Source organism: Bufo bufo, chromosome 5 (genome assembly GCF_905171765.1).
Source record: "Bufo bufo chromosome 5, aBufBuf1.1, whole genome shotgun sequence".
Classification (NCBI taxonomy): domain Eukaryota; kingdom Metazoa; phylum Chordata; class Amphibia; order Anura; family Bufonidae; genus Bufo; species Bufo bufo.
The window spans coordinates 106,618,798-106,634,043 of record NC_053393.1 but is presented as its reverse complement, the minus strand read 5'-3'; the positions used below and the strand labels follow the sequence as shown (position 1 = coordinate 106,634,043).

General features: G+C 41.6%; 1 protein-coding gene across 2 annotated transcripts in view; it reads left to right on the top strand.

The window, feature by feature from the left end:
* LY96 (lymphocyte antigen 96) overlaps positions 1–9,598 on the top strand; it is a 52,726-nt gene extending 43,128 nt beyond the window's left edge. Inside the window, exons 5-6 of one of the 2 annotated variants that reach the window (XM_040432252.1) lie at positions 1,193–1,311; positions 1,612–1,982. In XM_040432252.1, coding sequence (XP_040288186.1) covers positions 1,193–1,291 — 99 coding nt within the window. In that variant the 3' untranslated portion in view covers positions 1,292–1,311; positions 1,612–1,982. Of the gene's footprint in view, positions 1–1,192; positions 1,312–1,611; positions 1,983–9,233 lie in introns of those variants that run through there. The other variant, XM_040432251.1, reaches the window with a different exon arrangement.
* Positions 9,599–15,246: the final 5,648 nt, after the last annotated feature.

The following is a 15,246-nucleotide window of genomic DNA, read 5'->3' as shown; positions in this document are numbered from 1 at the left end:
GCGTCATCTGTGATGCAGTTTTTGATGCTGTCCTTTTTTTTTTTTTTTTTAAATGGATCTTTGGTGTCTTGTGGAAAGAAGGCCACACAGGTACACAGTACAGGCAAAACTTCTGGGCTGAGGGTAATTTTTAGATGTTTATCAAGCAGGGTCATGCTGTTTTTGATAGGTTCTTTATTGTCGTTTATTATTTTTTACACTCCTTTATGTTTTACATTTAAGGCTACTTTCACATCTGTGCTTTCCCTTTCCGCTATTGAGATCCGTCATAGGATCTCAATAATGGGGGAAAAGGCTTCAGTTTTGTCCCCATTCATTGTCAACGGGGAAAAAAATGAACTGAACAAAACGGAATGCACCAGAATGCATTCCGTTCCGTTTGGTTGCGTTCCCATCGACAGAATAACGCTGCAAGCTGCAATACACACATTACAATGCAATACACACATTATAATGCAATACACACATTATAATGCAATACACACATTACAATGAATGGGGACGTGTGCTGCAGCACACGTACGTGGAACACTGATGTGTAAATGAGGCTTAATGATGAGACATTGCTCCCCATCCTGTGCCTTTATTTACAGAAAGCTGATAATTGAGGAATAAGAAACAGCTAACTGAGACTGCTTTAGTGGCCAGTGTAAAACTAAAACATGAGGATTTTTCTGTGGATGGTCTCCTTAAAAAAAAGCTTATAAATAATATTTAATTTTTTGGCAATACATTTCCTTTTAAAGTAAATACACAGACCTAAAAACATTGCCACTGATTTATTTTTTTATATATCTCTATAGCGGTCAGTGCTTAATTTTTTTCCAATTGCACCCCAAAGTCTTAGGCCTCATGCACATTTTTCATCCGCGTGCTATTTGCATTTTTTGCGGATGACACACTGACCCCTTCATATCTATGGAGACATGCACACATTGGTATTTTTTGTGGATCCATTTATCCGTTCTGCAGATTATAGAACATGTGCAATTCTGATCCACATTGCAAATAAAAATAGGTCTTTCTACTGATGGGTGTGAGGAAAATGAGGAATGCACTTGGAAGGTGTCCATATTTTGAGGATCCGTGGTTTGTGGACTGAGATACAGACACGGCTGTGTGCAGCCAACGCCGGGGGATTGTAAGAGCTCACTATCTATAACAATGCTTTCTGTCCTCTTCTGTTTACCAGGGCCAATACACCGTGAGGATCGGTCTATACGTGGGGGAAAAAGAAGAACTACTCTCTTGTTTTCTCATGGCATTGAAAGTTAAAGTTGCATTTTTGTGATAGGAACCTGCAAAAAAATATATATAAAATCGGGGCCACGTACAAGGTGATGTTTTCTGAATAATTTCCAGGCTGGCTTGTCAGAAGTCTAAAGGCTGGGAAGAATTTTTTAAAACTCCATTCAAACTTACTGAAATAAATCTCACAGATACTACTGCACAGTGCACATTTCCAAATCTTGTTACAAGTTCAAAGTTGGTCTTGTTAGTCCAGAGTCCTAATTCCAATCTTGAAGGTTGTAGGCCCGTGTGGGCAGGGTCCATTCTCCTTCTGCTCCAGTCTGTCATTTCTGTTCATGTTTATTGCACTTGTTTTTTGTGTGTCATGTTATGTTCCTAAACCCCTGACATTTTTAGCACTTTAAAATAAATTATAATCATTTTTCAAGGTGACACTAATGCAGTAAGAACTGACACCACCTCATCTGTGATGTGTCACTAAGTAACTTACCCGGGAAGATCATGTCAATTTAGGCTTGCGGTGTTTGTCCAGCTGCCTCTCGGCATGTTTGCCGTGCTGCAGCCGCATCTCCCGCCCGTCCCCATTATAGTGAATGTGGCCAAGGCCAAACTTCCGTCAGCACACGTGTGTGCATTAGTACGGATCCGGTAGGCTGTTCCCCTGCCGGAACAACCTGTCGGCCAAGCCTAACGCTAATGTGAAAGAAGCCTTAGTTATAACAATGCACAAACAAAAAATACTTTAAAGGGAATGTGTGATCAGAAAATTACCCATGGCTTAAAGGGGTTGTCCTGCCAAAAATATTCAACAGTGTTTAAACCAGCACCTGGATCTAAATTATTTTGCAATTGCATGTAATAAAAAATTTAGCACAGTCATTGAGTAAAATGTATCTGTATAGCGCCACCTGCTGTTTCTGTTATTTCTTATTTCTTTGACCTGCTCACTGAGAAGGCCGCACATGCTCAGTTTAATCCTTCAACTGCCTCCTGAGCTGTGATAGGGAGAGCATGGACACGCCCCCTGAGCTCTGCAGCAGAAAAGACACTCCCCCAAACTTCAAAAAAGCTAAACCAAACTTCAAAAAAGCTAAACCAAACTTCAAAAAAGCTAAATTTAGCCAACTAAGAGAGGCCATAGGCCAAACTAACTGGGACAAAGTCCTCACAAATACAGACACAAAATGGGATATCTTTAAAAACATCCTAAAAACTCATTGTCAGAGGTACATACCGTATGGTAATAAAAGGTTAAGGAACAAAAAGAAACCAATGTGGATAAATAGAACTGTAAAGAAAGCAATAAATGACAAAAAGAAAGCATATAAAACACTAAAACAGGAGGGTTGCACGGAAGCACTGAAAAACTATAAGGAAAAAAATAGAACATGTAAAAAACAAATAAAAGCGGCCAAACTAGAGACCGAGAGATTAATTGCCAAAGAGAGTAAAACCAACCCTAAAATGTTCTTCAATTATATAAATGTTAAAAAGTATAAAGCTGAAGGTGTTGGCCCTTTAAAGAGTAATGAGGGGGGAGTCGCAGAGAGCGACGAGGAGAAAGCAAAGCTGTTAAATATTTTTTTCTCCAATGTATTCACTGAGGAAAATAAATTGTCAGATGACATGCAGAATGCAAAAATAAATTCCCCATTAAAAGTGTCCTGTCTGACCCAGGAAGAAGTACATCAGCGGCTTAAAAAGATTAAAATAGACAAATCGCCAGGACCGGATGGCATACACCCCCGTATCCTAAAGGAATTAAGTAATGTCATAGCCAGACCCTTATTTCTGATATTTGCAGACTCTATACTGACAGGGAATGTCCCACAGGATTGGCGCGTGGCATATGTGGTGCCAATATTCAAAAAGGGGCCAAAAACAGAGCCTGGAAACTATAGGCCGGTAAGTTTAACATCTGTTGTGGGTAAACTGTTTGAAGGTTTTCTGAGAGATGCTATATTAGAGCATCTCAACGGAAATAAGCAAATAACGCCATATCAGCATGGCTTCGTGAGGGATCGGTCATGCCAAACTAATTTAATCAGTTTCTATGAGGAGGTAAGTTCTAGACTTGACAGCGGCGAATCAATGGATGTCGTATATCTGGACTTCTCCAAAGCATTTGACACTTTACCGCATAAAAGGTTAGTATATAAAATGAGAATGCTCGGACTGGGAGAAAACATCTGTATGTGGGTAAGTAACTGGCTGAGTGATAGAAAACAGAGGGTGGTTATTAACGGTACACATTCAGATTGGGTCACTGTCACTAGTGGGGTACCTCAGGGGTCAGTATTGGGCCCTATTCTCTTCAATATATTTATTAATGATCTTGTAGAAGGCTTGCATAGTAAAGTATCAATTTTCGCAGATGACACTAAACTGTGTAAAGTAATTTACACTGAAGAGGACAGTATACTACTACAGAGGGATCTGGATAGATTGGAGGCTTGGGCAGATAAGTGGCAGATGAGGTTTAACACTGATAAATGTAAGGTTATGCACATGGGAAGGAAAAATGCAAGTCACCCGTACATACTAAATGGTAAAACACTCGGTAACACTGACATGGAAAAGGATCTAGGAATTTTAATAAACAGCAAACTAAACAGCAAAAACCAGTGTCAGGCAGCTGCTGCCAAGGCCAACAAGATAATGGGTTGCATCAAAAGGGGCATAGATTCCCGTGATATGAACATAGTCCTACCACTTTACAAATCGCTAGTCAGACCACACATGGAGTACTGTGTACAGTTCTGGGCTCCTGTAAACAAGGCAGACATAGCAGAGCTAGAGAGGGTTCAGAGGAGGGCAACTAAAGTAATAACTGGAATGGGGCAACTACAGTACCCTGAAAGATTATCAAAATTAGGGTTATTCACTTTAGAAAAAAGACGACTGAGGGGAGATCTAATTAATATGTATAAATATATCAGGGGTCAGTACAGAGATCTATCCCATCAGCTATTTATCCCCAGGACTGTGACTGTGACGAGGGGACATCCTCTGCGTCTGGAGGAAAGAAGGTTTGTACACAAACATAGAAGAGGATTCTTTACGGTAAGAGCAGTGAGACTATGGAACTCTCTGCCTGAGGAGGTGGTGATGGTGAGTGCAATAAAGGAATTCAAGAGGGGCCTGGATGTGTTTCTAGAGCTTAATAATATTACAGGCTATAGCTACTAGAGAGGGGTCGTTGATCCAGGGAGTTATTCTGATTGGAGTCGGGAAGAAATTTTTTATTCCCCTAAAGTGGAGAAAATTGGCTTCTACCTCACAGGGTTTTTTGCCTTCCTCTGGATCAACTTGCAGGATAACAGGCCGAACTGGATGGACAAATGTCTTTTTTCGGCCTTATGTACTATGTTACTATGTTTATAGCTGTCAGCTTGATATAAATCTAGCAGAGCAAAGAATGGGGAGATCTCTGGATCCATGTAAGGTACAGGGCTGGTTCTAGCTTTGTTAGGCCTCTTTCACACTTGCGTTGTCCGGATCCATCGTGCACTCCATTTGCCGGAGGTGCCCGCCGGATCCGTAACAGCTCAAGTGAACTGAAAGCATTTGAAGACGGATCCGTCTTCAAAATGCGTTCAGTGTTACTATGGCACCCAGGACGCTATTAAAGTCCTGGCTGCCATAGTAGTAGTGGGGAGCGGGAGAGCAGTATACTTACAGTCCGTGCGGCTCCTGGGGCGCTCCAGAATGACGTCAGAGAGTCTCATGCGCATGGATGACGTGATCCATGCGATCACGTCATCCATGCGCGTGGGGCGCCCTGACGTCACTCTGAAGCGCCCCGGGAGCCGCACGGACGGTAAGTATACTGCTCCCCCGCTCCCCACTACACTTTACCATGGCAAACAGGACTTTAGTGTCCTGGGAGCCATGGTAACCATTCAGAAAAAGCTAAACGTCGGATCCGGTAATGCGCCGAAATGACATTTAGCTTAAGGCCGGATCCGAATTAATGCCTTTCAATGGGCATTAATTCCGGATCCGGCCTTGCGGCAAGTGTTCAGGATTTTTGACCGGAGCAAAAAGCGCAGCATGCTGCGGCATTTTCTCCGGCCAAAAAACGTTCCGTTCCAGAACTGAAGACATCCTGATGCATCCTGAACGGATTTCTCTCCATTCAGAATGCATGGGGATAATCCTGATCAGGATTCTTCCGGCATAGAGCCCCGACGACGGAATTCTATGCCGGAACAGAACAACGCAAGTGTGAAAGAGCCCTTAGAAAGAGACTCGTGTATTGTATGAAGTACGATTTTCATGTTTTACATCAGTTATGGGATAACTGGTGATATTTTATATTTAAAAAACAAAAATCATAAAATCCTGTTTTTACACTCGCTATTAGGACTAAAACATGTCAAGACTTCTGGTACTTTTAGTGCAGCCAAATAGGCCATAGACACAATGGACAGAAGTTGACTGCAGTGATTTCTATGGTAGAGTTTTCTAGGCATGTTCTGTGACCTGAGCAGAGGTCAGAAGGGTGTAGATAAGCTGTGATATCAACGATTGTGAACGGTGGATCCTGTGATAGCTGTCTTTGTAATCCTGCCTGTTATAATAATTAGATGGCTACTGAAGTTTCCTGTACAGAACAGGAAGTCTTGACATATCATTAGACCCAGAGTCCAGTGCAAAAACTGCAGGATTTTAGTGTGTGTGTGTGTGTGTGTGTATGTATGTATGTGTATATATATACACTCACCTAAAGAATTAATAGGAGCACCATACTAATACGGTGTTGGACCCCCTTTTGCCTTCAGAACTGCCTTAATTCTACGTGGCATTGATTCAACAAGGTGCTGATAGCATTCTTTAGAAATGTTGGCCCATATTGATAGGATAGCATCTTGCAGTTGATGGAGATTTGAGGGATGCACATCTAGGGCACGAAGCTCCCGTTCCACCACATCCCAAAGATGCTCTATTGGGTTGAGATCTGGTGACTGTGGGGGCCATTTTAGTACAGTGAACTCATTGTCACGTTCAAGAAACCAATTTGAAATGATTCGAGCTTTGTGACATGGTGCATTATCCTGCTGGAAGTAGCCATCAGAGGATGGCTACATGTTCTCATTCTGTTTACGCCAAATTCGGACTCTACCATTTGAATGTCTCAACAGAAATCGAGACTCATCAGACCAGGCAACATTTTTCCAGTCTTCAACAGACCAATTTTGGTGAGCTCGTGCAAATTGTAGCCTCTTTTTCCTATTTGTAGTGGAGATGAGTGGTACCCGGTGGGGTCTTCTGCTGTTGTAGCCCATCCGCCTCAAGGTTGTGCGTGTTGTGGCTTCACAAATGCTTTGCTGCATACCTCGGTTGTAACGAGTGGTTATTTCAGTCAACGTTGCTCTTCTATCAGCTTGAATCAGTCGGCCCATTCTCCTCTGACCTCTAGCATCCACAAGGCATTTTTACCCACAGGATTGCCGCATACTGGATGTTTTTCCCTTTTCACATCATTCTTTGTAAACCCTAGAAATGGTTGTGTGTGAAAATCCCAGTAACTGAGCAGATTGTGAAATACTCAGACCGGCCCGTCTGGCACCAACAACCATGACATGCTCAAAATTGCTTAAATCACCTTTCTTTCCCATTCTGACATTCAGTTTGGAGTTCAGGAGATTGTCTTGACCAGGACCACACCCCTAAATGCATTGAAGCAACTGCCGTGTGATTGGTTGACTAGATAATTGCATTAATGAGAAATAGAACAGGTGTTCCTAATAATTCTTTAGGTGAGTGTATATATATATATATATATATATATATAAATAGTGACATGGAATATTAAAGCAAAAATCACCAAATATAAAAAAAAAATGTTTAACATTAAAACGTGTGTACAGTCGTGGCCAAAAGTTTTGAGAATGACACAAATATTAGTTTTCACAAAGTTTGCTGCTAAACTGCTTTTAGATCTTTGCTTCAGTTGTTTCTGTGATGTAGTGAAATATAATTACACGCACTTTATACGTTTCAAAGGCATTTATCGACAATTACATGACATTTATGCAAAGAGTCAGTATTTGCAGTGTTGGCCCTTCTTTTTCAGGACCTCTGCAACTGGGCATGCTCTCAATCAACTTCTGGGCCAATTCCTGACTTATAGCAACCCATTCTTTCATAATCACTTCTTGGAGTTTGTCAGAATTAGTGGGGTTTTGTTTGTCCACCCGCCTCTTGAGGATTGACCACAAGTTCTCAATGGGATTAAGATCTGGGGAGTTTCCAGGCCATGGACCCAAAATGTCAACGTTTTGGTCCCCGAGCCACTTAGTTATCACTTTTGCCTTATGGCACGGTGCTCCATCGTGCTGGAAAATGCATTGTTCTTCACCAAACTGTTGTTGGATTGTTGGAAAAAGTTGCTGTTGGAGGGTGTTTTGATACCATTCTTTATTCATGGCTGTGTTTTTGGACAAAATTGTGAGTGAGCCCACTCCCTTGGATGAGAAGCAACCCCACACATAAATGGTCTCAGGATGCTTTACTGTTGGCATGACACAGGACTGATGGTAGCGCTCACGTTTTCTTCTCCGGACAAGCCTTTTTCCAGATGTCCCAAACAATCGGAAAGAGGCTTCATCGGAGAATATGACTTTGCCCCAGTCCTCAGCAGTCCATTCACCATACTTTCTGCAGAAGATCAATCTGTCCCTGATGGGTTTTTTTTGGAGAGAAGTGGCTTCTTTGCTGGCCTTCTTGACACCAGGCCATCTTCCAAAAGTCTTCGCCTCACTGTGCGTGCAGATGCGCTCACATCTGCTGCCATTCCTGAGCAAGCTCTGCACTGGTGGCACTCCGATCCCGCAGCTGAATCCTCTTTAGGAGACGATCTTGGCGCTTGCTGGACTTTCTTGGATGCCCTGAAGCCTTCTTAACAAGAATTGAACCTCATTCCTTGAAGTTCTTGATGATCCTATAAATTGTTGATTGAGGTGCAATCTTAGTAGCCACAATATCCTTGCCTGTGAAGCCATTTTTATGCAATGCAATGATGGCTGCACGCATTTCTTTGCAGGTCACCATGGTTAACAATGGAAGAACAATGATTTCAAGCATCACCCTCCTTTTAACATGTCAAGTCTGCCATTTTAACCCAATCAGCCTGACATAATGATCTCCAGCCTTGTGCTCGTCAACATTCTCACCTTAGTTAACAAGACGATTACTGAAATGATCTCAGCAGGTCCTTTAATGACAGCAATGAAATGCAGTGGAAAGTTTTTTTTGGGATTAGGTTAATTTTCATGGCAAAGTAGGACTATGCAATTCATCTGATCACTCTTCATAACATTCTGGAGTATATGCAAATTGCTATTATAAAAACTTAAGCAGCAACTTTTCCAATTTCCAATATTTATGTCATTCTCAAAACTTTTGGCCACGACTGTACATGCCACTAAACGCTGTAGTATTTCTCAGGTATATGCTTATGTATTTCTTTCCCACATAGTAATTGCAAAAACAATATTTATATAGACATTTGGAAACATTTAGGATTTTTTTAAAACATTTTTACTGGCGCACTGAAAATTGTAATATTAATAAATAGTGATAATCCACATATTCTGATGTTTAATGTTGTAATAAATACATGCATTGCTTATATAGTTTATTAATTGCATGTACAATATCAAGATGCAGTTCCCTTTAAAAGTTCGGCAAATGTAAGTCCCAAACGTATTTAACTGTACCGTGTCCTCCATTTAAATGGAGCAGTAGCCGCTCATGTGCACTACCACTGCTGTACTATGTCCGTCAGTCACAGAGACTTTGAATAGAGACATTTATCAGCTATAGTGTGGATAGATGTTAAGCATTGTTTCTGGAAACATTTCTTTAAAATCTGAGATTTTTATCATTGTGCTTATTTTATTTTTTATTCCATCTCAAATCTGAAAAAAATAAAAGCATTCATTTTTCTCTTTGACTTTTTACTGTATGTCCACCAGATGGCAGCATTCATCCCTGCAATATATAACCAAAGCCAGACGGTATTTTCTGATGAGAAATTCGATGTTCTTGCCCAAAATGTGTATCTATTTATAAATTCCAGTGCCTGCTTCCTTCTGAACAGTAAGACATCTTACCCGTGATTATTCCTGTTAGGAAATAGGACCAAATGGAGCTTTTTTTCCGAAATGTAAATAGGTTATTTTGGATTAATAAATAGCTTATTACTAAATTTAATGCTGAACATTGCTGATATAATCAATATGTATGTACGGAAATGTTTTTGTAGGTCCTCCAGATGGGATACACATGAGATTGTTGGGGCAGTTTTTTTTTCTAGATTTCTGTCAGTAATCTGTGTGAAAGACACTGCCATTAGCCTATTCCTAGGCTTGAAGTACTGATAATGACTGATAAGAGGGGATAACACACTGCATTCAGGGTCTATTATCTGTAATTAGATGAGATGTGGTAGGTGAGATCTTCATAACTGTGGTTGTATTTGATTATATGTCTACCTGGCAGGTGTTACGGGTTGCACTAATATAAATATATCCCACCCTACAGATATCGCTGTTATATCACTTTCCCCAACTACCACCATTTATCAAATCTGCCTTAGGCTTGTATTACACCAACAGATTATCTGACAATTATTGGTCAGATGGCCAATTACACACACAGATCTTTTGCTATACACACCAACTATTGGTCTGATTGGACAGATATTGGTCAGATAATCTGTTGGTGTAATACAGCCCTTAGGCTACTTTTACACCTGCAGTCAGGTGTTCGGGCCGGCAGAAAATATTTTCCGGGTAGTGGCCGGATCTCTGCCGGACCCCATTATAGTCAATGGGACTGGTGGGCATCCAGGAAATGCCAGATCCAAAGAGCAGAGAACAGCTTGCCGGAACTCCTGCCGGTAGTGTGAAAGTGGCCTTATTCTAAAGTTATTAGCCTGCCATTGCATCCTGTCGCAAATCAGTTTCGATTTCAGTTGCTGCTGGTTACGTCCTGTGGTGGAGCCTTGTAATACAGGACGCACATGCTTACAGCGCTTCTTTTCCTTCCTTTCAATAACAATCCCTCCGCTATAGGCCGTGTCAGTTATGGATGGATAGACAGACAGACAATAGATACATAATAGACACACAGACAATAGATAATAGACAGATAGACAGACAGCACAAGTTGTGTCTGTTATAAATCCAGTCATACACAGCATCTTGAATATATGGAAGTAGAAAATGAATTGGTTTGTGTCACATGATCTGCTGATGTCAGGACACACCTCATTGCTCTAAGGCATGATGGGACAGCAGTCACATGACAAACCAGGAAGTAGGATTCAAGCGTGGGGGATAAGAGAAAACTGCAAATGAGGTATATTTGAAAATAAATAAATAAATCTAAGGAGTACTTGATGAGAATACAAGTACATATGTAACATCCTGAAGTATGTCACTAAACGTCTTCCACCTTGCTTCATAATGTTAAGTGTGAATGTATTGTCATATAGTGTAACATAACTGTGTATTTGCCAATATATATATTTCTATGCCTGTTTATGTATATATATGCTGTAGTTCTCAATGTAGACCAGCAGGTGGCAGCAGTATGTAACAGGATCATAGCTAGTTAAGTATTCCTAGACTGGAATAGACCATTCCAGGCTAGCTTCCCCCTATCTGAGGAGGAGTGGAATGTTCCCACATCCTACTTCAGGGGGAGGAAGGAAAGTTCTAGTGAGTGTAACCAGCCCCCCTGTTGGGGTAGGCTGTGTTAGTAGGAGCTCCCAGAAACAGGGATCCCAACCTTGAATCCAAGCCTCGGCTGAGGCCCAAGATCAACCTTCCCAGCCTGAGTCCCTTACCTCAGCTGGTGGACAAAGAAAGCAGCTCTTTACAGACATATAGATCTCCAGGAAGACAACACCATTCCCTGCGAGCAGTTCTGTAAGTACAGATCCAAAGACAAAGAGAAGATAAGTAGCTAGTCAGACCCATATTAAGCAGACTAAAGACAGAGCAGAAGATAGATACCTGCCAGATTATAATAGGCGTATGTACAAGAAGCAGAATATATATAAATTCCTGCCACATATTGCCACTACCTGCTGGGACCCTAAGACTATTGCTGTACACTGTATTGATCAAAGCTGCATAACACCAAGTAAAGACAAGTTGACCCTATTATCTGTGTGGATTTCCATCATTCCTCAATTACTCCTATTAACAACACTCATTTTGTTGCATGTGAGCCGGGATACAGGAGTCCAGCCGTACCAAGGTAGGAGACACCGTTGACACTACCATATCTGCTAGACAGAGACATTATCCCCCTCTGGCATTCCTCACCTGGTACATGAGCTATAACATCTTAAAGGGCCCTGCTACAGTACCTGCGCAAGCTGCAACTGGCGTCACGAACTTATACACATATATACTGACCCACTGCATAGCATTCCCACTGACCCAGTGTCCTGCTCATTGCACATATTAGATGTTCCAGTGAAATCATTACTGTTTATCATCACAGATTGTCCAGATCAAAAGTTGAGTTGGCACACACAGGTTTAGGCTACTTTTACACCAGCGTTCTTGCCGGATCCGGCAGGGATGAGCAAAAACACTTCCGTTACTGATAATACAACCGGCTGCATCCATTATGAATGAATCTGGTTGTATTATCTTTAAAATAGCAATGCCGGATCAGGTACAGATGTAGCAGGGTTAACACACAAACTCTTAACTCAAATTTCTTAATTCATTGCGTTATCTTGAAACAAAAGCCATTGAAAAGCAATTGAAGCAGTTTGCTTAATGCATTTAGTTTAGATAACATGTCTCATAAAGCATGTGTTAACTCTACTACATCTGTATGAACACTATTGAAGGTCAATGGGTGCCAAATCCGTTTTCTATTGTGTCAGAGAAAATGCATCCCATGGCGGACAGAAAACCACAGCTTGCGGTTTGGTCTCCGGTATGGGAACACAAACAAATGGAATGGAATGCATTCTGGTGCCCTCCATTCAGTTCAGTTCAGTTTTGTCCCCATTGTTAATGAATGGGGACAAAATGGAAGCGTTTTCTTCCGGTATTGAGATCCTCTGTCGGATCTAAATACTGGAAAAGTTAAACATAAGTGTGAAAGTAGCCTTATATGATAAAGAAGGGAATGTATTTACACCGGTCCTTGTCCGATTGCCATTAGTACCCTTTTGTACAAAACAACACAAAGGGGGAGATTTATCAAACTGGTGTGAAGGAAAATTGCCTTTGTTGCCCATAGCAACCAATCAGATTTCACCTTTCATTTTCCAGAGGAAGTCTGAAAAATGAAAGGTGGAATCTAATTGGTTGCTGTGGGCAACAAAGCCAGTTTTCCTTCACACCAATTTGATAAACCACCCAAAGTCCTTGAAAAAGTCTATACCAAAAGAGTGCATCAAAATCTCTTTGAAGTAGGTCTCCTTCACACAGTCTTATACATAAAATACCAGATTTGCGCTGCTCCTTCTCAGGTAAAGTGGGTTTTTGAGGATATAGCTTCAAATGGATCACTCAGGTGTTCAGAGATCTCTTCTCCAGATTTCCACCTTCGATGTACTCAATCACTGTTCACATTGCTGAGAGCAACCTCTCTGCGTGAATCCTGTTTCAAATTACATATCTCAAGAGAGAAAATAAAGGCTCCCAATAGTGAATCACTGTCAAAACCGGCAAGATTTATTGCACTTACAAGATCACAGATAAAATCAGCGTATATGGAAAAATTCCTGACAGATATCAGGGTTTCACTGCTGCTTCATCAGGGACATACCTTCTTCCTCTTTACCCATTAATTTATACCCACCCCTTCCTTTTACATTAACAGACATCCCAACCTGCAAAAACTCATTTCAGGGAGGTTTTCTTTTTTTTTCTTTCACAAACTTTTTATTACATTTTCCAAACATCTGCAGTATCTGCACACTGTGCTCTATGGTGTGGAGGACTGGGCTCATTTCCCTGCCCCAAATTATCATATTTATGTATATGATTAAAGGGGTTCTGTCACCACCTATAAGCCCTGTGAGCTAAACATATGCTCATGTCCAGGGTAGCATTCGGATTTCTAAGGTGGCCTTATAAAAGCTATTTGTGGCTTTATTCTGCGGAAAAACAGGTTTTACTAACCTGTCAATCATTGAATTAAGGTGCCCAAGCAGGGGAGGTCTGTGGATGCATGGTGCCCGGCCGCACGCATCGCCGTTCTTGCCCAGCACCGCCTTCTACTCAGTGCCGCCTCTCCCTTCCTCCCCCTCCTCCCGCTTTGAGATGCAGCGCGCGCGCACAGGCTCAGCCTGATGCGCCGTTGCGGACTGCTGGCATTGGCTTCTTCTTGCACTGTGCGCACGCGCCGAGAAGGGGACACTGCTACAGGTTGCCGGAAAGGTTTACTGCGAGTAAACTTAGAGATGGGAAGTTCGGATCTTTCACATGAATCGGTTCATTCGCTGAGCTGACAAGAAGCAAGTGAACCGAAGCTTAGGTTGCGCAATGCGCATGCGTGGATGCTTCGATTCACTTGCTGACTCGCTGAGTCGGCTCTTGGTCTGAGTCAGGAAAATTATTCTTTAAAACCCTGTGTGTAATTATCTACCCCACTGTAGGAAAAAAAAAAAAGCATCCAGGGGGGGTAAATTTAACACTGGGGTAAATAATATAATGAAAATGGAGGGTTAAATGTGTAAATGTATTTAAAAAAAATACATCTCTCTCAATAGTTATATAGCTACTGAATGAGACAGAAGAAGGGATGCCTTTAACATACACACTCACCTAAAGAATTATTAGGAACACCATACTAATACTGTGTTGGACCCCCTTTTGCCTTCAGAACTGCCTTAATCCTACGTGGCATTGATTCAACAAGGTGGTGATAGCATTCTTTAGAAATCTTGGCCCATATTGATAGGATAGCATCTTGCAGTTGATGGAGATTTGAGGGATGCACATCCAGGGCATGAAGCGCCCGTTCCACCACATCCCAAAGATGCTCTATTGGGTTGAGATCTGGTGACTGTGGGGGCCATTTTAGTACAGTGAACTCATTGTCATGTTCAAGAAACCATTTTTCCAGTCTTCAGCAGTCCAATTTTGGTGAGCTCGTGCAAATTGTAGCCTCTTTTTCCTATTTGTAGTGGAGATGAGTGGTACCCGGTGGGGTCTTCTGCTGTTGTAGCCCATCCGCCTCAAGGTTGTGCGTGTTGTGGCTTCACAAATGCTTTGCTGCATACCTCGGTTGTAACGAGTGGTTATTTCAGTCAACGTTGCTCTTCTATCAGCTTGAATCAGTCGGGCCCATTCTCCTCTGACCTCTAGTATCAACAAGGCATTTTCTCCCACAGGACTTCTGCATACTGGATGTTTTTCCCTTTTCACACCATTCTTTGTAAACCCTAGAAAAGGTTGTGCGTGAAAATCCCAGTAACTGAGCAGATTGTGAAATACTCAGACCGGCCCGTCTGGCACCAACAACCATGCTACGCTCAAAATCACCTTTCTTTCCCATTCTGACATTCAGTTTGGAGTTCAGGAGATTGTCTTGACCAGGACCACAACCCTACATGTATTGAAGCAACTGCCATGTGATTGGTTGACTAGATAATCACATTAATGAGAAATAGAACAGGTGTTCCTAATAATTCTTTAGGTGAGTGTATATCTCCTTGAGAAGCCAATTTGACCCTAAAGGGTTAATTCAACCTGTAATCTAAACTCTGTGTCCTGTCACTTCTCTTATCTCTCTGCTCTGCTATCAGTAAACCTTTCCGGGATATATTGTCTCACATGCGGGTGTCAGGGAGCCGCTATCTAATAGAGGGAGACTCCCTGAACCTCCGGGAGACTTGAGATCCCTGCATTAAATTTAAAAAAACACTATGCTTTCTCTCTGTACAATTTCTAATACTTCAAAACCTCATAAGATCCATAAATTTCTAAACTATTTTTTTTTTTTACA